The 26,586-nt window shown below is 31.7% G+C and overlaps 4 protein-coding genes across 6 annotated transcripts; 1 reads left to right on the top strand and 3 right to left on the bottom strand.

Annotated features, from left to right (window-relative positions):
* Positions 1-14: 14 nt before the first annotated feature.
* Positions 15-5,721, bottom strand: LOC101221749 (ribosomal RNA small subunit methyltransferase H). The gene is made up of 6 exons (XM_031883554.1): positions 5,503-5,721; positions 3,936-4,447; positions 3,200-3,436; positions 2,746-2,814; positions 1,627-1,819; positions 15-558 (listed from the first exon to the last, which is right to left on the bottom strand). Exons 2-6 carry the CDS (start codon positions 4,374-4,376, stop codon positions 152-154), a joined length of 1,347 nt encoding a protein of 448 aa, XP_031739414.1. The 5' UTR covers positions 4,377-4,447; positions 5,503-5,721; the 3' UTR covers positions 15-151.
* Positions 5,722-7,280: 1,559 nt separating this feature from the next.
* LOC101221518 (guanine nucleotide-binding protein subunit gamma 2) lies at positions 7,281-8,657 on the top strand. The gene is made up of 4 exons (XM_004136275.3): positions 7,281-7,838; positions 7,932-7,984; positions 8,117-8,161; positions 8,268-8,657. The coding sequence occupies exons 1-4, from the start codon at positions 7,623-7,625 to the stop codon at positions 8,347-8,349; spliced, it is 396 nt and encodes a 131-aa protein (XP_004136323.1). The 5' UTR covers positions 7,281-7,622; the 3' UTR covers positions 8,350-8,657.
* Positions 8,658-12,023: 3,366 nt separating this feature from the next.
* On the bottom strand, positions 12,024-16,377 carry LOC101221278 (uncharacterized protein At2g24330). The gene is made up of 6 exons (XM_004136274.3): positions 16,138-16,377; positions 15,608-15,875; positions 15,213-15,357; positions 13,814-13,923; positions 12,803-13,229; positions 12,024-12,627 (listed from the first exon to the last, which is right to left on the bottom strand). The coding sequence occupies exons 2-6, from the start codon at positions 15,857-15,859 to the stop codon at positions 12,356-12,358; spliced, it is 1,206 nt and encodes a 401-aa protein (XP_004136322.1). The 5' UTR covers positions 15,860-15,875; positions 16,138-16,377; the 3' UTR covers positions 12,024-12,355.
* A 4,928-nt stretch (positions 16,378-21,305) lies between these two features.
* LOC101221042 (cryptochrome DASH, chloroplastic/mitochondrial) lies at positions 21,306-26,277 on the bottom strand. Of its 3 annotated transcripts, none has more exons than XM_011654209.2 (14): positions 25,844-26,277; positions 25,294-25,433; positions 24,975-25,205; positions 24,744-24,869; positions 24,575-24,649; positions 24,283-24,399; positions 24,165-24,211; positions 23,891-23,967; positions 23,715-23,790; positions 23,533-23,602; positions 23,203-23,326; positions 22,558-22,607; positions 21,697-21,940; positions 21,306-21,507 (listed from the first exon to the last, which is right to left on the bottom strand). In XM_011654209.2, exons 1-13 carry the CDS (start codon positions 26,271-26,273, stop codon positions 21,728-21,730), a joined length of 1,776 nt encoding a protein of 591 aa, XP_011652511.1. In that variant the 5' UTR covers positions 26,274-26,277; the 3' UTR covers positions 21,306-21,507; positions 21,697-21,727. The 3 variants fall into 3 exon arrangements, with proteins under 3 accessions (XP_011652511.1, XP_004136321.2, XP_031739349.1); XM_004136273.3 differs by having other exon boundaries at positions 21,306-21,563; XM_031883489.1 differs by having other exon boundaries at positions 21,306-21,940.
* Positions 26,278-26,586: the final 309 nt, after the last annotated feature.

A 26,586-nucleotide genomic window follows, 5' to 3' on the forward strand; every position in this document is an offset into this window, starting at 1 on the left:
GATAAATAAACAAATTTCAAAAGAACTCGTAAACAAAAATCCAAATAAAATGGAAAAAGCTACAAATAAGAAAAAGAGTCTTTTGGTATTATAGAAAGTAAGTACTAACCTTTATCTAGCAAATAAGTCGGAATGCCAATTTGTGTTTCCATCAGCAAACAACAATATTCTTCTGAATTACTCTGAGCTTAGCACTCCTAGAACGTCTATTCAACCTCTCTTCCTCCTCCGATGGAGTTATAGGCCTTTTCGTGAGGACTGTGCCTTTCAAACCCTTAACAGTTTGCTTAATCCATTCTTCATTCTCTTCCATAATCTTTGTGACTTCTCCTCCATCTTCATCTCCTTCCGTTTTGGGGTTAATGATGTCTAGAAATGTTTGCTTCACAACTCTATCCTCCAAACTGTGGAAGGAGATGACGGCAAGTCGACCGCCAGGTGCGAGGCAATCAAAACACGTATACAGGGAGTTTTGTAATACATTGAGTTCATCATTAACAGCAATCCTTAGCGCTTGGAATACCCTGGTTGCTGTCTTTATCCAACCTTGTCTTCCTCCTGTTTCCACATTATATATTTTACAACCAATATTATCATTCAATACCAACGCAAGAAAAATCTAAAATGGTATCTTTTTTTTTTTTGTAATTTTCGTTTTTGAAAACTCTGCAGCTTATCAATATCAGTTTTATCTATTAGTTTCTGACTTATGTTTTGTTCACTACGTTTTAAAACTGTTTAGAAACTCAAACCCCAATTTTCAACAGTAAAAATCTCATCTTGTAATGTTTTGTATTTTAATTGTTAGTTTTAAGCCTATAAAATACCATTTCCAACACTACATTTTTTTTTCTTTTTACAAATGTTTTAAAAGATCACACCAAAGCTTTCAAAACTAAAAAAAAAATAAAGGTTGTTTTTGAAAGTTTGTCTTATACATAGGAAAGAAAATAAAGAAATAGATTTTATTTTTAAAAATTAAAACCCAAATGGTTACCAAATATGAAACTAAAAAATAGTCTTGAAAAAATTGTTTTTGTTCTTGAAAATTGGACTAGAAAATTTAAAAGTAAAATGTGAAACATAATGAAACCAAATGACAACGAGTAGAGAGCTTTAGTTAATTAAATTGTAGGGAAGGAATTTCAATAAATAAACCAAATCATTTTTTTTTTTGGCAAGAAAAAAGAAGCAAAAAAGTTCAACTCCATTTCATAACAATTTTATTTTTTGTTTTTAATTTAAGAAATTTATGGTTGTTTCCTCCCTATGACTGTCATCAAAATATCAAAGAAACACATGGATGCCTAGACAAATTCTAAAAGCAAAAAAACAACTTTTCTTGTTAGTATTAAAAATTTTGGCCTTGTTTTTTAAAATATTAATAGAAAGTGGATAACAAAACGTATAAAACTTATAACTGAAACAGTGTTGAGCAGCAAAATTTACAAAAACAAATAGTTATTAAACAAGGCCTCATGTTGATGTGATATATGAAATAACAAAAAGACAGGGTAGAAAGAAAGTGCCTATAATTGATAGGTCACAAGGAACATAATAAACAAAGATGAATGTGGTTCAGATCATAGGCAAAATAAAGATTACTGTAATGGAGGAGTAGGTTACCTTTAAATCCCAGAGTAGATTTACGGATAAGATCAAGTAATTGAGTGGTGGAATGCAATCCACCTTGTGATCGAGCTTTTACGATTTTATTCTGAAGAGAATACCAATTGCTTTCTTCTCCATAAACCCGCAAGATACGACCCACTTCTGTTTCCGGCCAATTGTTCAATATGTCCTCTGCTTTTAGACTTGCCTGCCATAAACCTGTTTCAATCAGTAAGTAACCCACACAATTAAATAATTATTAACCCATAAAACTTATTTCTGCATTAAATTCTTGTGTATCTTTCAACTCGGCGAAGAAATTAAAATAATCCTAAAATGTTAAACTTTTATCGAAATTGAATAAAAATGTTTCCAAAATTTATAGTGAAAATTGTGATAGATAAAAAATCTAACGATAAACTCTTAGTTGGAACTAAACTTAAGATTTGTTAAAAGATTTCCAAAGTACTGGGACCAAAATTATAAGTGTCTTTTTCTTTTTTCATTTATGGCTTTTCCCTTTCCTTTTTGAGGATGGGTGGTGGCTAGTGAGGAATGCGGAGAATTGTACGTTTCATTCAGCTGTAAAGAGAACAAAGGACAGTATTCAAAAGGAAGTCAGTAATCTGCAGTCCATCCAGCAGACAGTTATAGAAATATTCTTTGGTATCTTATCCAACAAAAGAAAAGAGAAAACAAAGAAAAAAGAGACACTCAATGGGAAATCAATCAATCAAAGAAAAAGAAGATCTAATTCAGTATGTGTTTTCCCATAATCAAAGGTGAATAAAAAGCGCATGGATGAATCAGTTTAACTGCTACAAAGGAAAAAGAAAGAGAATAGCACGTAGATACTTCAGTTAAGTAAAAGTTCATCAAGGGTAAATAATGGAATAGTTAGAAACAGATTCAGAGCTTATTAAAGAGGTGCTATTCAGAACGAAACCTGTTTGGCATAATTTGGGAGAGAGGGGTTGGGTGGGTAAAAAGGTTTATTACCTCATTATTCATATCAACTCACATTTCTCACTTCGTTATTCTTGTCAACACTATCAATTATTTACCTATAATCATTACCAAATCAACTCTTTTTTTTTTTATAGCTAACCAAACACCCCCTATAATAGTTTATACCTGAGGATCCATTCGCATATCAAGAGGTCCATCACCAAGGACTCTAAATCCTCTTTCAGGGTCATCCACCTAAGCAACCGGGAAAAAGGTTACATTGAATATGAGAAAATAAACAACATAACTGACAGCATGCGATATACTCTATGAGATGAATAACAGAAACATAGCTTTGTTAAATGGACCATACCATTCATCACACTGGACCCCAACAGTATTAATAAATAATAGCACCCTTAGTATTTCTCTATGTTTTCATAGATGTCAAGAATACTACTAGTACACTATCAGTAGAAATTTTATGTTCTTTTCACGATCAGTGTGCAGTACCTTTATACTGTATTGTTATGTTTTTGCCATATATTCCATTAGCACCTTAAATGGATGAGCATACAAGTTTAATCTCTACTTCGTTGAGTTGAGTGTTTTGAATATTAATGGATTTCCTTTCACAAACCTGCATGGATGACATTCCTAAATCCATCATCATTCCATCAACTCCAGGATCTAGCGGTTTCTCATCTGAATCAGCCAGTAGTGATTTCACATATTTAAAGTTCTTCAGAACTATATATGCTTTCAAATCAGAATCCTCACTGAAGAAATCACTTATCCGATCTTGAGCCTTGTCAAGTGCAATTGGATCAACATCCATTCCCATGTAAAAATTTAACTCTGGATGCGCTTGAATTATCTGTTTTCCAAGACGTGAGATCAGAATTGGGCATCATGAAGAAAGAAAACGAATACAGCCACATAAAGAACCAGTTATCAACACCAAATTTTCATGCAACAACATCAACTGAGAGACACAGGATGACAGATCGAAAGTTAATCCACATTTCTGCGCACGAAGCAAGAGTAGAGAAAGAAGCACATAGATAAGATCAATCGCTTGAATAGAGCCACGTATAGCTAGAAAACAATACACAACTCAATATCGAAATCAGCACATAATATTCTGCTCAATAATTAAACACTTGGATTGAAGATTGAATGAGCATTTTATCCGGCTGCACTTATACACGAACAATAATATATTTCAGAAAAATTGACGAGCAGGCACAGAACTACTTCAAGAAACACAATCATAAAACACATTCGAATAATAACCGCGAACAAGAAAAATGCACCGAAACAATCATTTGCAATGACCAAAACAAGAAGAAAAACATATAAACATAGAGACTAACCGCTGAGGAATGTCCACCGGCACCGACGGTACAATCTACAAAGGATCGTAGCGGCCTTCCAGATGAACTAGCGAATACGTCCAATACTTCCGCAAGCATTACCGGAATGTGAGCAGCTGTGTCGCCAATCGGGATAGCGTTCTCATCAAATTCCTTAGTGGACCGAGTCCTCCTTTTCTCCTTCACCAAAGCTAACTTCGAAGATAAAGAAGCAGACTCCGATGATTTCGAAACCGAGGTACTCGCCTTGAGATTCTTCGATTTCTTCTGCTTCTCCTTCTTTGCCTTGTTCTTAACACCAGAAGCAGTAGAAATGGAGCAGAACCGGAAAATTCTCGGCGGCGGAGTAGTACATGTGAAGAAGAAATGCTGAAAATGGAGAGATTGCGATGACGAAGAAGAAAACAAGGAGAACTTCGCGATTGATGATCTGAATGCCATTTCCTACAGCTCCGATTGCATCAGACGAAGAGAGAATGAGATAGTTGAAGGGGAGAGTTCTTCGGCATAGTCTGAAAATGGAGGGAAATGGACAATTTCACATCTCTAAGCCCTAATTGCTCGCTTCAAAACTCTTATCCTCTTTTTATACCCGCCAACATTAAAAAAATTTTAAAAAATCAAATAATAATTTATATATAAGAATGTTTTCAAATATAGAAATTATAACAAAGTTTTATTTTTATTGAAAGGAGATCGCGATAGATTAGATAAATGTTTAAAAATGTCGAATTTCGTCTCAATCGTCATTTGTTATAACTATTCAAAATAAGTTCTTTGGTTCGGATAGGACATGGATTTTTAAATATGAAGAGTAGACGATACTAAAGATAGAGCGTTTTGGACGTGATTTGCCATATAAAACTCATTATGTTTTAACATATTTCACGTCAATATGATCTTTCTTGTCATTTTAATGTTTCACGATCTTTTCTTCATTTTGTTTATTTATTACTTACATTTTTCAATACTTTTTTTATTCGTAGTAATCGCGATTACATTTCGCCTCTCAAACCATCCCAATAGAGCTAGTTTTTAGAAAGTAAAAACTAAAAAGCACAGTGACTAAAATGATATGGTAATAAATCTACCACTTTTTAACCAAATATCTAAATTCTAAAGCTTACATACAAATATTCCAATAGACAAATCTTATAATTTTCTCGCAATGATGTGTTTGGTTTAGATTACAAAATGTTTAATTTTGCTAAAAAACTATTTTGAAAAAAATGGTAGTGTTTGACCAATTAAAATAAAGCATTTCTTAAAAATTTATTTATAAAATAATCTATTTTGGATAAATCTTTAAAAACCAAATTCACACCTAAACACATAAAAAAAAGTAACAAAAAATTATGTGTTTAAATTAAACTCAATTTAAAAAAGTGTTTAAAAGAAAATGTATTATTAAAAATATTTTTTTATTAATTAAAAAAATAGTACAGGGATTCAAACCTGCAATACATTAGCCAATTGAAATATATGTATATCCTAAAGTAAAGTAAAATTAATAAGTCAGCAAAGGAATACTCAACTAGGAAAAAAACTTGTACTTAAATATACTTACTTTTCCATCAAAGTTGAGGCTCCGTGGAATCTGCCCCACCTATTTAGGCAATGCGAAAAATGGAGAGGGAACGAAGCAAGAAAATTCGATAGGAACGAAACGAGGATGTGGACAAGAAATGCATTTTACATCCTCATCTTTTTATATCATAAATTTTCTATAACATTTCTATATATATATATATATATATACACACTTACGTTCAAAAGTGTGTATATGTTTGAATTATTTAATATAGTTGAACCATTTTTAAACTAAAAATTTTTGAGTGGGTGGAAAATGGGAATAATTGCAAATTTAGCAATTAAATTCAAAATAATTAAGTATATAGCAACATTTTTAAAAAGTTGGAAATATTTATCAAATTCTATCCATGATAGAGTCTATCACTGATAGATCATGTTGTAAAAATTCGTCTATCACCGATAGATCATACGAGTCTATTAATGATACAAGTCTATCAGTCATAGTTTTGCTATATTTACAATTTTTTTAAATGTGGTTATGTCTTTAATTATTATTACTCAAATAGACATCAATTGCAATTACCCTAAAACAAATTAGAATAGTGACATTGGGTAGGTTAAGAAAAATAAAGTAGAATTAATATATGCATGTTTACATCTATGACAAAATACAATCCAAATAAGTTAAAGTGAATCTTATCATAACCAAAATAGACTCAATTTCAAAGTTCAAGAACTAAAACAGATGTGACGGACCGAAATAGAAAGTTTAGGGACCAAAAAAATTAAAAGATAATAGTTTTGCCCGAGAATTCAATCCCCCGAGAATCTTTGTCCCAATTTCCACCAAATTAAATAAAAAAGATGATTGAGAATGGAATAAAGATGAAGTAGCCATACACATCAACCTCCCATGAACATCACACAAAATGTCAACAAAATTTAAAAAAAATGAAGGAAAATAGAGTTAGTTTGTGAGTAAGATATTAATTAAACAATAATGGAGTTTAAGATAATGAAGAAGTCGCCTTGGCGGCTTTGATGGTTTAATTAATCATTCTCTCTATTCTTCCATAACTTTTATCCTTATATTATATTTATTTATCTTCCCTAATCAACACTATCAAAATATATCAATCTTTTTACCTCTTAAAGATTTTGAATATTGTTTTATATGGGTCTCTAAGCTTTTTTAAAAAATGTTTTATTTTGATCTTAGTTAACATAATTTTAATTATTAAAGACTAAAATAAATACTCTTTTTAGAAGTTAAATTTAGGAACAAAATAGAAAAACTCTACTTCACAAATTGCTTTAACTTTTTCTCCTTTAATTTCCCTTCCCTTCCCTTTCCTTCTTACAACCTTTAATCTTATGTTTCAAAATGTTTACTAAAGTTTTATTATTTTTCTCTCAACACATCAAAGCAAAAAATTGGATTCTGAGTATTTAGTAAAAATTATTCAAAAGGTAAAATTTGAAACCTAAGCATGAAATTGATAACATTTCTATAAGGTTAAGTATAATAATTAAGTGTATAACAACATTGATAAATAATTGCAAACATATTCAAATATATTTGATTTATTAGTGTTCTCCTTTTTTGCATTGTATTATATCTATGAATACTATCGTATCGATTTTTTTTTAATTGAAGGACAAAAATGTATTTTTTTTAAAGATAAATTAATTATTGTTATTTTTGTTTTTGTATGTTCTGATCTTTTGGTCTACTTTTTCACAGAGTTTTGACTATCCACTTTATTCCTTTTCATCATAATCTCATCTCTTGCCTTTTTCCATCAATTATTCCAAATACATCAACAAAAAAGAAAAAGAAGAAAAAAGAAAAAAGAATTTATTTTCTTACTTATTTATTTATTTGTTTGTTTTAAATAATAAAAAGAAAACCACCTTGGCCTCATCATTTGTTTCCAGCTTTGTTTGGTCCATTTCTTCTCCTTTTTGAATGTTTTAAAAATCTTCTCATCTTCCCTCCCCCACCCCCCCAAAAGAAAAATCCTTTTTATTTCATCTCAATTTCCCCAATTTCTCTCTGTTCTTCCCTTTAATTCCCAAAATTTCTTCATCAATTTCCCTTAAAAAAAAGAGAGAAAAACATTCAATTTGATTTCTTACCTCTAACTCCCAACAATGGCTGATGAACTCCACCAATCAGACCCACCGTCCTCTCCCTCGCCGTCGCCGCCGCCGCCGCCGCTGCCGCCTCGACAGTTAGCGAAAGAAGAACAAGAAGAAGTCAATCCAGAAATCAAATCCAAGTCTCGATGTAAGAACAACACCTTCTTTGGCAGACATAGAATCACAGCAGCCATAAACAGACTCCAAAATGAAATCAATATCATCAAAGTAAATCGCTATTTCATAGATTTTACCTTAATCGCTTTGCCATTTCCCCTTTTTTTTTTCTCTCTCGTGATAAATCGTTGTGAAATGATGCAGGAAGAATTGCAACAGCTCGAGAATATTGGTGAATCTTCTACCGTCTGCGCAGGGTAAGTAAGAAGAAGATTAATAAAATTCATTAGGGTTTCAAAAAAATCTCTAATTCGTTTAGAAATTAGAATCAATCGTCTTCTCCATTTCTTTAGGGCTTTAATTTCTTTCTTTACCTATTTTCCGTACAGATTCATCTCCAGCGTTGAATCGATTCCAGATCCTTTGCTTCCAGAGTAAGAACATCATATCGCCATTAACATTAGTTCTTTATCTTATCATCTTAGAATATAAATGAAAATTTCTTGCACTAATCGAGCAAGAATGTTCGGAAACATACAGAACAATCGGTCCGACGGATGTGAACTGGGACCAGTGGTTCCGAGGAGCTCATGGCAGTCGGAATCACAGACGGTGGATCTGATTCCGGTGAAAGAGAGAGATCCAGTTTTGCAAGTCGCGGTTGATTTATAGGGTTCTGACATCATCTTCTTTTTTTCTGTTGATCGATTGCCGCCATAACCACAATGTGGAGAAGAAGAAGAAGAAGAAGAGAAGACTTCAACTTGGGGAATTGAAACGACGACGTCGCAATCGGATCGTGTGTAAAAGTTCTTTTTTTTCTCTTCTTTTGAATTAATACGATTTTTTCTCCTCCGAATTTAACTTTACCGTTCGACTTAGTTTCATTCGTTTTGTTATATTATTAAATGTTAAAATATTTTCCGTTCCTTAAACTTTCCTTAAAATAATAATTAAACCAAAATAATTTCCCTAATAATAATTTAGTCACTTTTTAACTTACAACTACAATGGTTTAGTTTTTCTTATATTTAAATTTATAACAATTTACCCATAATGATTTTTTGAATTTTTAGTCCAATTCCATCAACAAAAACAAGATTTAAAAGGTTATATATTTGTAATTTTTAAATTTTGGTTCTATTTTTAAACATCATAACAAAGAAATAAAATTTGAAGGCATAGGTAATGTCTTTAATTAAATCTTAAAAAACAACAAGAAAGAAGGAAATTATTAGCAAGCAAATAAAGCTTTAACTTCTTAACTTTAGTTAGTACAATTAAGTCGACCATTATACTTTATAGTACTTCAATCTTGGGAGGGTTTTCAAAAAAAAAAATATTTACGTTTCATAAAAAAAAAATCACTTAAAAAAATTCATTGCACTTCATTTGTAGGAGTAAATATTTGTCATTTTTTTAAATTTTTTATTGAGATTAAAATTATCATTTTATACACATATCATTTCTAAATTGATAATTTATTTTTTTATAGTTTTAGATATTTCTACAATATTTTTTTTTCAACAAAAACTAACTTATTATTGATTTAAAAGTTTAGAGATCAAATTTATATCTACCTAGACGGTAACATTTATAAAGTTTTAGGAATTATAAGTGTTTATAAAAATAAAAAAAGAAAAGAAAGTGACATGCTTTATTAATATGAATAATGTGAAAACTAAACTAATAAACCTATCTGTTTTGGTTTAAATATAAAATTTAATGAAAGGATATTGTCAAGAGATTCATAAGTTGTTACTTTTTCCACTTATAATAAATCCACAAACTTTATGTTCAACTTTTGCTTTCGTCTCTTAATTATTTTATTACCACAGAAGAAAGTGTTTTATAAGCCTATAAATTTTGTATTTCAATATATCTAAAATATTATTTTTTTCAAAAAATAATTTTTATATTTAAGAAAGGACGGTATAAATCATAAAAAATGATAGACGGCCTCAAATGCAATGAAGTGTTTGAAAATGGATGAAGTTAGTTGAATAAGAGAACGTTGGTAAATTTACCAAAGACAAAAATGATTTATTCGATATTATGGATGATTAGTTATAAAGGGACCGTTTCGTTTTTGGTGTTAAGTAATTGTTATGTTGAAAATATATGCGAAATATAAATAAATGTAGAATAAACTAAATTGTATCTCGAACTCTCACTTTTACCTCTTAGAACTAATTAAAGTAATTGTTCATAAAATAGCAAATAAGTCGTAGGACAAAAAAGACAAACGACATAAAAAACTATAATAGAGGCTGCCCTAAATTTGGGCATTCAATATTCTACTACGATTGAATTGTCAACACCTTATCTCGTGTTACAAATCTTCGTTTTTAATAACCAAATACGAACTATTTGATTTCAACTAATACAATCGAGAGTAATTTAAAATAAACAATCAAAGAAACCCTAAACTCAATTCCTCCTCGTCAATTCTCTCGTGATTCTTAGCCTTCTTGGGCAATTTCTACCTCATACTTTATGCTTCCTTTGATATAGAATTCAACCACCTATTTTTTTTTTTTTTTTACTTGAAATTGCCTTCAAAATTAAACAATTATACTTTTGCTTATGGGTAGAGAACAAAAATGGTGGGTTGGAAATTCCAATTTACTAACATATTAATCTAAAAAATTGCACTAGATGAAAAAAGCAATGATAAAAAAGAAAACAGTTAATAGCATATCTCATCACAAATATGACAAGTAAATAGATATATTACACGACTATCCGTTTTTAAATTTACTATTTTTATAATTTAGAAAATATGATGACATAAACTTTATTATCATAAACATATGTACGTGAGACCAAATTTGAAAGAAGAAAAAAGAGAGAAAAAAATCTGATTTTATTTGTGCTTTTGAAGTGTGAAACCAATAGGAAGAAATGACAGGTGAATGTGTTTGAGTTGTTCCACTAAAGTCCATGTAGGTAGACAATTAAAAGATGTAAAAGATAAATATCTTATGTCTTCCCTTCTTATCCATAATTTTTTCTACTTTATATTCATTTTGTACCATATGTTTTTTTTTATAAATAAAAATGAGACATTTTTAAATATTATAAAATGTTGATAGAATGTGAAATTTTATGTAATAGTTTTGTGATAAATACAAGAAAAAGAAAGACAGACTCTTCATAAAATAAAAGGTCAAATCGTTATTTTCATTTCAAATAAATAAAGGTCAAATTGTGTAATATATATTTTATATTGCATTAATGGATAGATTGAAATTGTATTCATCAACATTAGAAAAATTCTACATGTTTGGTGAGGTTGTTAAAGAATTTGAAAAAGATTAAATATTACTTTGACGTAAAATAATCGTTTGGTAGTTACACAATGATCGAGTAACTTTTGGATCTTCTACTTAAATGTAAAGTATTTTTATGGAAGTATTAGGTAAGAAAATATGAACCACAAGCTTGTTAGTAGCTGACTCGTATATATGTTAACTATGCTTGATTTGACAACATTTTTATTAAATTGGACAAGAGTAACATTTTGACATCAACAAGAGATGCTAAACTCATAGAAAATGATACATTACATTACCATTAAGGTACTCAATTCCAACTATACATTTTACTTTTCTTCAACTAAACCCAATTGTGAAGGTAAAATTCTAATACAATAGCATTTGGTATTATATCGAAGATGTGGAAGGCGAAACAAAGAAAAGTGAGAAAAAAATGTTCACATAAAGCCCAAATAAATAAAAATATTAATAAAAGTTGAAACGTCATTCAAAGACTTGATACCTTCCATTGCTACATCATTTTTCTTTAGGTTAAAAGTAACTTTTAAACTTAATTTTCAGTAAAGTAATAAGTTAATCCTTGAATTTGGTTCCAAACTTTCAATTTAGTTCTTATGTAGTAAACTTTTAAGATTTGTAACTATTGTGAAAATTAGTGTGAAACTTTACCAAAGCTTTCTTGCATGAATGAACTAAGAGACTAATGGGAATAATGTTGTGAAATACAATGATGTAACATTTACTGATTTCTTTAAAACATTTCAATTAACAAGATTGATGTTACTTTAAATATTAACAATACACTCTTCAATTACATAAAGGAAGAAAATGAAACTTATTTTCAACAATAAAACTGTTGGAAATATTTACAAATATGGTAAAATGTTCTAGTTGATTGCAAATATTTTTTCTTACAAATATGATATTGGTAAATATTTTGGTTTATTTTCTTAGATATGAAAAGGGCGGAAGAAAAAGCAAGACAACTTAAAAAAAAGAAAAGAAAAAAGAATGAGAAGAGAAGTAAAATCTTTTAGACACTTCCATTAAAAAGTAAAAACTCAAAAAGTTTTACATGTTTACAACAAAATCCATGTAATCTATGTATACATCAATCAACTCTCTAAGAAAGGAAAAAAGGTAAAATATAAAATGAACAAAGGAAGGAAGGAAGGAAGGAAGGAAGGAAGGAATGTTACTCACCTTAACAGTGCCAGCTTTTACAAGACCAAGCAAGAAGCAAACTATGAAAACAATCTGTTGCTTGATAACTCCCACGATATGAACACAAGGGGATATTATATCAAGCCCAAGACAACGATCAAATTCGAGTTCCGTGGTGTATTATAATTATGTCGTTTCATCTGTGCGTACCTTTTCTTCTTCACTAATTAAGTTTGCAGATTCCGTTTGTTCGATGGCCTCCTGAATCTCAGAAATTGTCTCTGCGTCCACGTTGCTGGTGAGTACTATTGGGTCACTAGTGCTTCTTGGTTTTATAGAACCAACAGGTGGACTGCCATGCCCAGAGACTTGTTCCTCTGATTGATTGGACCGATTTAAGACTCGACAATGTGGGCAGTAGTAGGTAATGAATGGGAAATCTTCCTTCTTGACAAGTCCTACAAAGGATAAAAAAAGAGATGAAATTATAGTATTCCCTGTGGATTTTGTTCGACTCGAAAACGGAAGTGTGTGTATTTTCACGTTTATAGACGCATAAAGATACAGACTCCTTCGGTTTGTGTATTGAAGAAAAGAGTGTGGTTTAAAGGGTAGAGAGTAGGATTCACTCACCATTGTGCATATGGCAGTTGCCACAGATGAGTGCATAAGATTGTGTTGGATCTTCTCCAACGAGCAGTGCGGCAATTCGAGCTAGCCATCCTCCATCATTTACAGCTGGTCCTTGGGGATTGTAATGACCGACAACCAACTGATTATGCTCAGAAGCATGAGGAGCATCGGATACTGCAGGACGGCGTGCTTCTTCCTCAATATGATGCAATGAAGCACTACCTGTACTGCTGGAACGGGAGTGACCTTGTTTTCTGTTTCGAAGCCCACCACCGGCTTGCACAAATTCAACATCATTGCTCTTCCCTGATGGAACATTAGGGTTGGACTCATCGCCCAAACGAACCTTTAAGCCTGAATCGGCTCCCATCTTGGAAGCCAATACAGTTGCAGCAGCAGCCTTTGCAGCAGGGTCGGGGTCATATCTCTGTCAAAGAAAAAGGGGTAAAAAACTAATATACAAGGATCCTCAAGGTCTAGGGGATTTGAAGAAAAAGAAAGGCTGCACAACTTTAGCTATATATTGTTCAATCCAGTTTGAAAAATAAACCTCAGCAGAAAAGCCATAGAGAAACAAACGTGAAAAGAAACTGCAGGTTAATCATCTGCATAATTGTACTTCAAACCCCATAAGACAATCTTCGAAAAGACGGTTTCCAGAGCTTAGTAGACCTTAAAAGAAAAACAAGGAATTTGCTACCCACAATTATATCAGAGAAGTTTGCGTGTTGTGTAGTTTCAGTCGGTTTACATCAATGTTAACTTACCTCCATATCTTAATATGAAAATCCAATTTAAAGAACGGATAACTTCCTACATACTTGGTTATTTTAAAGATGAGAAATTGAGCTTCAAAAGATTGCAATGGAGGCGCAAATAAGGTTAAAACCAATATGGGTCCCGATAGACAAAAGGGATCTGATATGGCAAGGAAAGTTACAGATTATAGAAATACCATGCTAAGAAACTCAAGAAAGAAGGTGGCAAAATATATTGGAAACAAAGTGTTACCTGGATGAGCTGCTGAGTAATGTAATAATTTGTTTTCTCCTTAAGTTCATCAATTTTAGCTTGCCTCTCAGCTCGCAGCCTTTCAAGGGTTTTTTGGTCCTTCCTATCACCTATTATATTGCCAGTAAGTTATAGATTCAATATTGTTCCAACATAACACTAAGTTCCAATGTGCCAACAGAAGATTTAACATAAAGTCTTTGACAAATTACTAAAATCCAGGACAAAAAGGAATTCAAACATCAAAATGGCTTTCAGTTAAAACTCATAAGATACAAGCCACTGCAAAATCACTAGGATACTGCTGCAGAACAACAAGCATCCAAGTCTGCCAAAGTACAAAATTTGTATTACATGTCTACAGATATGCAGCTAACAAGAAATTAATGAAATGGAAATAGAAATAGAAAGAAGCAGCACTACTAGAATCTGGATAGGCTTTAAGTGCATTCATTCCACAGTGTCCGTTGTTAGAAACCAGATGACGAATACAATTGATCCTACAGGGTAACAGAAAACCTATAAACGCTATGTAGTACAGGTCATCAGTATAATCCCAGATAATTCTTGGCACAAGATTCTTAAAAAGCAAGTAAGACTTTTCTAGAGACATTAATCACTATAAAATAAGATGACAAAAATAAGAAAATACACAGACTATTTAAAACCAGACCGATTTGATAGTCTACATATTCAGCCTTCAAAGTGAGAGTTAATTATGATTCAACATATAACATATTCCCTGCAACAATTCAATTGTTTATATATCATCGCATTGGCAAAAAGTGTAAACAAAAAGAAAGATTCTTATGAAGGTGATCTTTCTAGGCACCTCCACCCTGGAAAACTGAATAAAAATGACAAACTGATTTCACAATTTACCATTGATTTGACAAAACAGGATAAAAATTGAAACCATCTCTTGCGGTACTCGAAGTTCATCATGAAAGTTTGAACATCCACAGCAGATTTAACACACACTGTACTCACCCTTCATCAGTATAATATTTTTTGGACATGCTTTAATCCCATAACTTCAGAAAAAATTCTTAGAAAACTTGTAATTTAGGTCAAAAGCATCTAACAAGCATTCTCTTAGATATAATCTATTCTTATTCCAGCTTAGGACTTTTGAGCTTCATCTTAAATTCATGCCACGGCATCATGTGCCAGCAGCAAGTAAACTCCTTTAATTTAGACACATTTTTTTTCACCAGTTTCAGCACTAGATTACATGTGTGGTTAATCATTAATACAATCAATAATTAACAAGAAAGAGAATCAACGGAGACAACAAATAGAGAGTAAAGCACAAAATAAATCAAGGGGAAAAATAAACTCTATGGAGTAAATATAATGTCAATAAAAGAAAATCACAGACAGTCAAGTAGATACTTACACATTCTTGTGAAGCTAAGGAATGCCGTATAAGCCAGAGTCGACAATGCAGGCAAAAGAAACATGGGTAAAACTCTGAAAGCTCTCATCTTCCAGTTCAAATCTACAGTTCTTGTAGTTATGATAGCATAACAAACTGCAACAATCTGAAATATAAGAAATTATAGTAAATCATTAAAAAAAATCCTCAGGACAGCAACACATCTAATTTCAATCCACAGATGAATTCAATCAATCAGAGGTATTTTCACTCCAAAAACATAAGACAATTCAGTCACATTGATATAAACTACAGCAATTGATATAGTAAAAGCAACCTAACATAGTCAATTTGAACAGTAACCCACGCTACAAAACATACTATTGTGATAAATACAACCAGACAAATAAACTCACCTCAAAAACGACAGAAAATATAATAAGATTTCTAGCCATTCGTCGCCAAGTTAGGGATCTACGCTTCAACCTAGCAAGAACAGCAGCTTCTTCCTTGGAAATATGCTGAAGCCTCTTCTCAAAATCATCACCGCGTACACGGAATATACTATTCCAAAGCCGCGAGAAAATCCCCCGGGATTTCTTCTTCCTGCCAACATCCGCAACAGAATCCTTCTTCTCACCTTCTCCAGCGGCTTTTTCCTCTGCCATGTTATCCCGAATATACCTACAAAAACCTCAAGTCGTAAACACAAACACACGAGAATCCAAATCCATAAACAATTACAAAATAAAACAAACACCAATTCGCCAGTGAATTCAAGTAATCAATCAAGTGATTTTTACAAAAAAAAAAAAAAAAAAAATCAAACCGATTGATCAACAAGCATCAGTTCCTAAAACAAAGTAAATACCGGATGCGAAACATCCGGCAAACGGTCAGAAAAAAGAAAAAGTAAGAAGGAGAAAGCAGTAGATCTAGAACATACCTGGAAATTGTTCGATCCGGATAGAATATGTTGTAATGAAAAATTCCACCAATCTTTCTCCTCTCCGGATCACAGAGGGAAAGAGAGCGAACAAGAAATGGAAATCAGAGACCGTGATGGAGACGTAAAGCTGCGAGAAAATCAATCACAAAGAGAAATAGAGAGAGAGAGAGAGAGAGAGAGAGAGAGAGAGAGAGAGAGAGAGAAGAACTGTATCCTTCGCGTAGTGAACGTGTTGAAGGAAATTGGGAGAAGAACAAAAATAAGAATTAAAAATAAGAATTAAAAATAATAAGAAAGACTTCAAGAAAATTGAGGGTTTCTTCATCTTCACCATTTTATTTATTTCCTTAAGTTTCTTAAATTCATTTCTTCTTTTGTTTAAATTTAATTTCTATCTCTATTATTACTCCAATATTGCTTTTCCATTTGTATCATTGTGTCCATTTGTAAGCAAGTGGTTGTCATGAAGATTAGGTTAAACTAAGCATAGGACGTATGAATGTGTTACGAGTCTATCTTTTATAATAAAGAAGAATCGAAGACTACTGGATTTCAATGTCTAACTTAGATGTATAAATGTTAGTTAAAATATTTTTGAAATATACTTAGTTTGTACATTTGTAATTGTTGATAATGTTTTTTTTTTTTTTAATTCCAAGAAAGCAAACATGGTTAAATTTTAAATAAAATAACGTTGAATTACTTTTTTTAAAAAAAAATTAAATTCAAACAAAATAGATTTATAAATATTAGTTAATTTACATAAATGTAACATAACACTTAAATATTTACGATTCAGATAACAAAATAAGAAAATCTTAGGTTTTGAATATTGTTGAAGGAGTTATGTACTTATTCACTTCTTCTTTGTGATTGTTTATGTCGGAAAGTTTCTCACCGTCGTTTAGAGTTTATTATCTGATCGTTTAAATTTAAAGTCTTTTTTCTCCATTGTTTAAAATGAAACTACATGATCATGTATCATGAGCTAAACCATTGTTTGAAACTGTAGAACACGATCGTTTAAAAGGATATTACTCATGTGTGTGACTGATTATTTACTAGGGTATTTTAAATTGTGAGTTTGTGAGCTTTTTTTTTTCTTTTTCAAAATTGTTCTGTAAATATTTTACGATTTATTTATATTTTTGAAAAAAACTCCAATAATACATGTAGTTGATAAAAATGGGTACATTAATTTTTACCCAAATTAATGCAAAAGTCTAATTTTATAAAATTTACAAATAAAAAAACTATTGAAATTTGAAACCTAATCATGTAAGTAAATTCCCATTTCTAAAGAGAATTCCTAAATCAATATAGTCTATATTACCAAATTATTTGTTATAGATTTGGTCTAAGACTTTATAGTTATAAAAATGGTTACCAGTAATTGTCATAACAAATGGAGTATATATAATAAACGATTTAACCCTAATTATTTAACTTTATACAATTAAATAAAAAGCAGTTTAGCTCAACCGACGTCAATTTAAAAAAAGATGATTTCTAAAATAATATTCTTGTTTTTCAAAATTTGATTAAGGATTAAAAACGACCAACTCTATAGCAATAATTTAAAAAAATGAACTTAATTTAGAAAATTAAACGATTGCCAAACGACAGTAAACACTTTTTATCATTTGAGACTCTACGAAGTTAAAAAAAAAGATTGTTTTTACAAATATAACAAAATCTTACTATCTAGCTAGCTTTGTGATAGATTACGATATACTGTGTCTATCTATACGATCTAAAGTTAAAATCAAGAGAAACTCTATTATAATTTGATAAAATGTTGAGGAGATAGGAAAATGAGAAGAATAGAGAAATTAAAAATGGAGTTTACACGTGAGGCATTCCACGATGATTCCCACGCCCCCCACGCCCCTTCCTTTCGCACTTATGTTTCCTATATATATATATGAATTTAAAGGCCATTGAAAAAGCCATATTCTAAAAAGCAATTTTTATTTGAGAGAAATTGTCACAAACAAAATAGTAAAATAAATTAAAATATCTATAAGTTATAGTAAAATTTTGAATTTTATGAGTAAAAGAAACTGATAGACTTTTATCACTGTTTATCAATGTTATTAATTGAAACATGTTTATCAATGTTTATTATTGATAGAATTTGAAAATTATACGATATGTTATAAATGTTTTGTTAAATTTACTATTTTTCACGATATCTATTTTTTTTTTTGTTCTATGAAACAAGTGTTTATATATATATATATATATAATTGTATCAAAATGTTATATAATTTGAGCTATAACACAATAAATCATAGGAAATGGAGAGATTCAAAGGAAAATTGATAATACATTCATCAATGTGACCATCTCATTACATATTTGGTAGTTTAATTTGATGCATACAAGATGGACAGTAAGTTTATGAATATCACATCGAACAATAATTATGTGCATTCTGGAATACACTATCTCATATATTCTCCATTTTTCCACCACACAAAAAATAAAATTAAAAACAGTAACTTTTAAAAAAATAAAAAAGTAACCTCGTGTTAAATTTTCAAAAGTTGCACCAAAGTTTTTTACTACGCTTTTATTTAGTAAAATTACTAGTTGAGGAATGTTTGAAACGTATTCTTGAAAACCGAGAGACTAAACTAACCAATTTAAAATATTAGGAACCAAATACACACATTCTTCAAAACTTAAGGACCGAAAGGATAGTATATATATATATATATATATATATATATTCCTTCGAACGTAATTGAAAATTAAAAAGTAGGGTTTGGTTTTCAAATCTATACTATTGAAGTGTAGGGTCTAAGGCTAAGGGAGGGAGAGGCCACTAACCAACCATGTTATCAAAATCAAGCAATTAAAACCTATTTCCATATCTAAAAAGATTATGAACCTCCATCTAATTATCCCACCATTAATTACTTCCTATATATATACATATGTGTGTATATATGTATATATATATTTGATCTCAACCCATAAATAAAAGTATTCAATTACAATTTTATTTTTACCATATGTGGATATGGAATTTGAATTAGGTCTAAGCAATGAAGATAAAAGCATGGAATCCTTGTAGGGAGGAGATGAATTTAGTTTTAAGCTTAAGTCGAGAAGAAGTCTTGCTTATCTCTTTAGAATTTAATTTGATATCAACTTTCTTTACCTATTTGAAAACTGCACACCAAATGAGATAACTGCTCTGATCAACTACTCTCGTGAGATTACTGGTTGAAGAGGAATTTTGGTTCACCTAGTTGACCTCGGCCGAAACGAGTCAATTAGGTTTTGGCCTAACGGTCTTTTTCTTTCCATTTGTTAGGAACTTTCTAGAGTCTACTTTAGGATTTGGTAACTCTCTTCTATATATCTTTATCTTTTACCGATTCAGAATTATAGATAGGTTACCTCGTAATCAAGAACATTTTACACAATCTCGTTCTTTAACATTGTAATGCCCGATATTAGGAAGGAGATATGAATGAACCGATATCACATCTGAATGAGAGAGATTATAAGGACATGAAAGTCATGTTAAGAAATACTTAACAAAATTAAAAGTTAATACCTATACCAACACGGTGCAGTTTCCTTTTCGGTGGCTCGATCATAAGAACTTCAAAGTTGAGCATGAGAATGTCGGAGATTCGAATTCTAAATCTTGGACCTAAAGTTTTTAAAAATACAAAAGGGTCCATCACTTTTCTTCATTTGATTTAGAAGTAAGTTAAAAAGTTGATATGCATTATTTTATTTATAAACTTTAAAGCTATTTTTTTAATTGGTCACTTGGGAGGAAAGAAGTTTTTATAAAGTGGAAGAAACCACTTTTCGAAGTAGAAATAAATAAAAAGTCTCTCACCGACGACCTAACAAACCCTTTCTTCCTATTGATTTCTTTAATGAAATTTAAAGTTGCATATGTCAATTATATTCCAAAATAACAAATAATTAAAATAATTTAGTATATAACATCTTAAAAAAATTGCAAATATAGCAAAATTTGTCGAATTATATCAATGATAGAAGTCTATCATCGATAAACCATGTTGTAAATATTGGTATATCATTGATAGATCATACAAGTCTATAGTGATAGTTTTCTTATATTTGCAATTTTTTAAAATGTTGTTATATCTTTAATTATTATTTCTAAAATGGTCATTAATTATAATTACCAAAAAATAAAATTCCAATGCTGAAAAGTATACTATCCGATCTTTCATAACGGTAGATTCTATAGATATTGAAAAAAACCCTCAAACACGCTTACAAAACTCTTTTTCTAAAAGGTCAACAAAAAGTATTTGAATTTAAATATCACGACTCGATAACCTTCAAAAGTCGACATGAAAATGTTTTGGGTTAGCTGAAATTTGGGTTTGGAGTTTTGTGTTTAATTTATCAATTGATTGTATCCTATAGACTAAACCTAACTTAATGGTAAACAAATATCTTCTTAATGTTTTATGTTTTTATGTTAAGTACTGAAATTGAAAAGCAAAAGTTACATATAAAGCAAGAGAAGAAAAACTACACAAACCATTTGTTAAAAGTTATTGCTAACTTAGGTTGGAAGTAGTTTAGTTTATTTAGTCTTTTTTTAAAAAAAATTAAAATATACTAAAAAGAAAAAAATAATAATTTGAACCCAAATAGGGTTGAATTTGAAACCCCATTTAGTAATTTGTATAACCAATCCTTGGCCCAAAATAAATTTATAACTCTCTTTGTATTGTTAGTATTAAAGTACTCGATATTAATTCCGTGCAATATTTTCTTGTTACGTATTTTTGTTATTTTCCTTTGTTGTTTATTTTGTTACACACTCATAAAATACAACAATAATAAAGTTGATAATTTATAATTGTACTAACCACTTACGTAAAAATAGTGAACGAAACTATTTCTTTTCTCATGTAATAGTAAGAATTATATGTGTAAAGTCTACGAATATATCAAAGTTTTTGAGAATATTGATTTTGATGGATATTGGTTGAAAAATTATATAAACGAAAAAAATCAAAAGCAAGAGGTAAGTAAGTAATAACTAAATATTTTATGAATTTTATTTTAAATGGAAAAAATGTTTGTAACAAAATATTATGCTATTATTTATATTATTGTTTATTTTTCATTTGTTTACGTTCAACTCATAAAAATATGAAAATATAATGAAATTTAGGATGGATGATAATAATGTTAATAGGAGGTTTCTTGAGACACAAAGGATCACTCAAAAGAAAAAGCAACACTCCTATCACCAATTGTGGAGGATTCTCTAATAACCATATTTTCATTCCAACTATTCCTTCTCGAGTGTAATGGAAAGCTAACGAGCAACGGTCAAACCCGAAACGAAACCTGTTTGGAAATTCATCTTTGCCTTGAAGAAGTTTCTAAAGGATCAAGGAATCAACCTAAGATAAAATGATAAAGAAAACATAAAGCTTTTCTCACGACTACTTTTGTGTTTATAACTTATGGTCAAGAAAAGATATAATGGTGAGTGTTGAAATATGATTATACCTTACTTTCCTAAAATAGCATTACCTTTTATTTGATTATTCTTTGAGAATAGGTGTTATCTTCTGAAGTCCTTTGCTTGTTTCCCACCAAAGGTTTTTCTTCTTGTAGAATCTTGGCTTTGGGGCCTTCCAGCATTCACAAACTTTAAAGGAACAACTTGTTCAATGTACAACATTTTTCCTGGGAAGTGCCTCTTGTCTTTGGGTAGCATTCGTAGTTGTGGTAACCAATACGCCACGTATTCACCCTCGGGATCGTATGTTTGTGCCTGTAAAAGATATTACTGTCATACACGAGATATTGAAAGGGAAAAGAAACATCAGAATCCGATCTGATGATGTGCATGTTTGTAATGAAAACTGGAGAGATGAGTTGTAAAATTATGAAGCCAATAAAGCATAAAAATTGATGTTTTTTAGTCGTGAGACCTATAAATTTTTTGGACAAAACAAATAGTGGAGTTCACAACTCGCTTACTCCAACTTCAACTCCTTGGACCAAATCTCCCTTGTTAAGAAAGCACTTAGAAAGTTGTTCTGAATGTGCTCTTAAACTTGATGGTTGCTTCAGACAATTTTACTCGATACTATTTACTCCAAACCACATCTTGAAATTTTAGGTAAAATATAAGATTTGCAGTTACTCAAGTTCCTACTTCTTAGTGTTTCTGTATTGTAACTCGACTGGATCACTTTTCAAAGAGAATATATGCAGAAATGATGGACGACTCATTCTTTGATCCTTATTTCCTCATACCATCATCCTAACTTTCTACTCGATGCAAACTGTTTATGACATATGATCCAGTGAATAAGAATGTGTTCATTGAAGAAGTTAATAGATCCATCTTGTCTAGCACCTTGAATCAGTAAAATCTGTACTTACTTGCTTGGGGATACTGAAGTAACGATCTTCTCTTGGGTCGTTCCCAACTCCTACAATTAGAGAGGACAGAACTTTAAAGTTTCACAGTTTTTTTTTTTTTTGAATTTATAAAACGAGTGACATTTGGGGTTGCAAAAAGGATGAAATATGACATTCATGACATATGTGGACAATATAATATATCAGAAATAACATTAAATAAACATTCAATTTAAGTTATGGACAATATAAATTCAGTCGTCGAAGACGAGGTAAATGGACTACAAGGAACAAAGATCCAGAAAAAGAAATTCCCAGAACGATATCCTAAACAAGGTAGTTATATAAAATTATGCAACAATCGTTCTTGGCGCTTCAAATGATGTATAATAAATGATTGAAATACATTTTTCAGATGAAATACGCCATGGGAGAAGGAGAAAAAAAGTATACGAAAAAGATTCAATGAAGAATTCTGAAAATGCTTTTGTTTCAAACCTGAACATATAGCTGAACATATAGGGTGTGGAAATATATATATATATTTCTCTTAGTTATTGAAACTGCCACTTTTTTTTATTTACCCCTAAGCCAAAACCATGATGGTTTACAAAGTGTGGGAATTTAAGCTCAGAGTTTTCATATCTCGGAAGGAAATCAAATTACCAGCTCCATATGTCCAATTTCCATAATTGGAGCAAGGGTCATAATCGAGAAGACATGTCTCAAACCATTCAGCTCCCATACGCCAGTCAATACCCATATCTCGAACAAGGAACGAACATACTATCTGTAGAAAGAACAGATCATCGGCGCATTTGTTACTCAACTTTGATGCGTGCTTTAGTAAGTGTTATTTTAGCATGTTCACAAGTGATGTAATTTGGCAGTCCAAGGGCATGTTTTTTAAGAGGTGCTAATTTTCTGGCAAGGATTTCATATTCGTTATCTAGATAATATTTGAACACTGTAGAAATTATGAACTCGAAATAATACCTGCCGCCCTCGATTTGACATGAACCCAGTTGTTGATAATTCTTTCATATTTGCATCTATTAGAGGGTACCTGGAGGCCCAGAATACTTCGTACATCAAACTTCTAATAACATGTGAAAGCATTGTTTACACTCTTGGGACTTGAAAGAAACAAGATGAGACAAGTGAGAGAAACAAAATACCCTGTACGTCCATCTCTCCAGGATTCAAACAAATTTTTGTCTTGGCTCCATTTCGACTCCACTTTTCTTGGCCCACCTGTGAAAAGAAACTGGCATAAGTTGGAATATGCACCAAAAAAGATGGTAGAAAGACACAGGAACGTGACGAAAACTAAAAAAATTCTGACAACCCTTACCAAGATGAAAAAGAGAATTGCCATATTTGACTGAAAGAAACCTAAAGTAATCCCTCCATATCAATTCAAACAAAACCCTGAAACGGCAGATGTAGATTAACTAAGGGTAAAATATTTCCTTCCAATAATCAAACTTTTGAGAAAGGAAGATGTGTCATAGTTCGCCTCGTTCTAAGTTTTAATTTTAAAACAGTAGACAATTGTAGTAGCCATGGGCCATTCCTTATTATAAAGAGATAATTAGGATGATATATGCATGGGTAATAGTGAATACCAGTAAGTAGATTGATTTGCTTCCCTTTCCCTCTCATACCTCCTTACCTAAGAGAATAATTCAAACCTTCAAATATGCAAAACACATCGTCATTAAAGGAAAATGAAATAGAACCAACCTCTTCGTGAATGAGACGAGGAGAAATGCTTCCTGATGCAAGCCATGGAGAGAATTTTGTAGAGTAGTCAGGTCCTAGCATCCCATTCCTTGTTTCCTTATAAATCCGTAGTAAATCCTAAAAAGCAAGGGAGAAACAAAGAGAATACTTCAGCAAACATCAACCATGTAACTAAAATTGCATAGAAACCATGATTAAGAGAATCAAAAGGGAGCAAAGGAATAAATGCATCACTGAGTTAATAAGTCGATGGTTAAGCTGTTCATGTTTTTAATTAAAATACAATTTTCACCTTCTTCCAGAAGTACTCATAAATTCTGGATAGAGCTGCGCTCTCACCGCCTATAAACCTCATGCCCTTAACAACCTGAAAAAGTAAAAAAACGAATCAACAGTCCTTTCACAAAGAGCAGATTTGGTTATATATCTTCTCATAGCACTATTCCAACGCATAAACTTACACTAGGAGGTTGAAGCCCAAGCTTATCAAGTGAGGGAACAGATCCCCAATCATCGATGCTTGGTGCAGGCCCAAGAAGAGCTGGAAGTCGAATGCAATCTCGAATTTTACATTTTGCTTCAACAGACTGCAATTTGGTGGTCCATCAAATGAAAAAGCACATTGTGAGAAACACACTTAACGACGCAAAAGGACGTAACAAACCTAAAACTATAAAGAAAATATACGGTACTTTACGAAACTGTGTGTAGACATCAGGCAAACTGTTGGTGTCAAATGGAAGGTCATCTATGTGGTACATGGTGGTTCCCCAAACAAGTTGAAAAGTAGGGCTTCTAGCAGCACTTGACTTGGCAGAGGCAGACTTCTCTGAGGTTGGTGATAACACCACAGTTTTAAGACCTTTGCTCACCATTTTTTCGACGTATAGTTCCTCACTACAAGTTTCCATTTGAGCAAAAACCTGATCGAATCAATAGATAGAATTTAACAAACGACCAAATTAGAGCAGTGCTTTAAACATACAAGGAATGGTATCGAAGTTACTCAACTGTGTGGGCACCAAGGGCTTTTGCAAGAGAAGGAAGAATTTCTTCAGGCTTCCCATGTTGAATGAGTAAGTTAAGGCCTCGTTTAGTTAAATTTCTTTTCAAGTCAGCCAAGCATTCAACAATAAACTGGGCTCTCAATGCTGCCAGAAAGGAAGGAAATTATATAACCCTCGAACATTTGCTCAACTCCAAGTCAACCAAAATTCCAAAACGCCAAGATCTTAATCTGAACCATCGGTTCAACTAATAGCCTTACATTTCAAAATTTGAATCAATGCATAGCTATGAATTTTTTCCGAACTCCACTCAGTAATTTTCAATTAAAGATGAGAAAAAGTAGTCCTAATTCGAGGGCAACGAACAGACCTCTAATAATACCCGCCACTATACTCACCTACTCGTGAACAGAGTAACCTCATGATAAAAAAAAAAAAAAAAACAACAAGAAACTGACTAATCTAGAGCTCAACAAGACAATCGACATATAAGTTCTCCAAACAAATTACACGATCAGTAGTGACTAAAGTAAAGAACAAATTTCGAAACAAACCTCCAGTTTTAGGAAATCCGAAGTAGCAGGTAGAACCAAAAAGTCTAGGATCAACGCAATACACCGGCAACACAGCCTCGGACGAAATCCAGGCCTTATTCAGGGCTTCATTATCCAGTACACGGAGGTCATTTCTGAACCAAACAATGGCTACTCCTTTTCCTCTCTTGAACCCTGAAGAAGACGAATAGCGCCGGAACATTTGTTCCACAACTCTATCCATTTCCTCCGATTCTAGCCCCGGAACTTGACATGTACTCGACGACGACGGCGATCTAGAATCGAGCTTCGAGCTAGAATTCATGACAAAGATTCGACGGCTAGCTGATTTCACGGCGATATGGATCACCGGTTTCAGAGAAGAATAATTCGGGAGTGTTTTCAGCAATGGAAGAGACGTCAATGAGCTGCGGAGAGTGTTGTAGTTCATCGTCTTTAATTTCTTTTTTCTAATTTTATTTTCCGTTTTGTAGAGATTTAAGCGCTTAGATAATGACACGTGGACTAAAATTGTATGGTGACGTGGAGCAATAGTAGCCAATAGAAGGACTTATTTTGATACAATTGGTTTTAAGTCCACGCGCGTAATTTTCAAAACGACCGTTTTATTCATTTATACGACGCCGTTTTAGGTCTTGCAGATCTTCTACTTGCAAAAGTGCAAATAAAGTTTAGTTGACTAATTCACATAATTCCTTTCTATTTAGATGGTTTTCAAAAGAAAAAAATGATGAAAAATAGCA

The sequence above is a fragment of the Cucumis sativus genome, chromosome 3 (assembly GCF_000004075.3).
Source record: "Cucumis sativus cultivar 9930 chromosome 3, Cucumber_9930_V3, whole genome shotgun sequence".
NCBI lineage: Eukaryota > Viridiplantae > Streptophyta > Magnoliopsida > Cucurbitales > Cucurbitaceae > Cucumis > Cucumis sativus.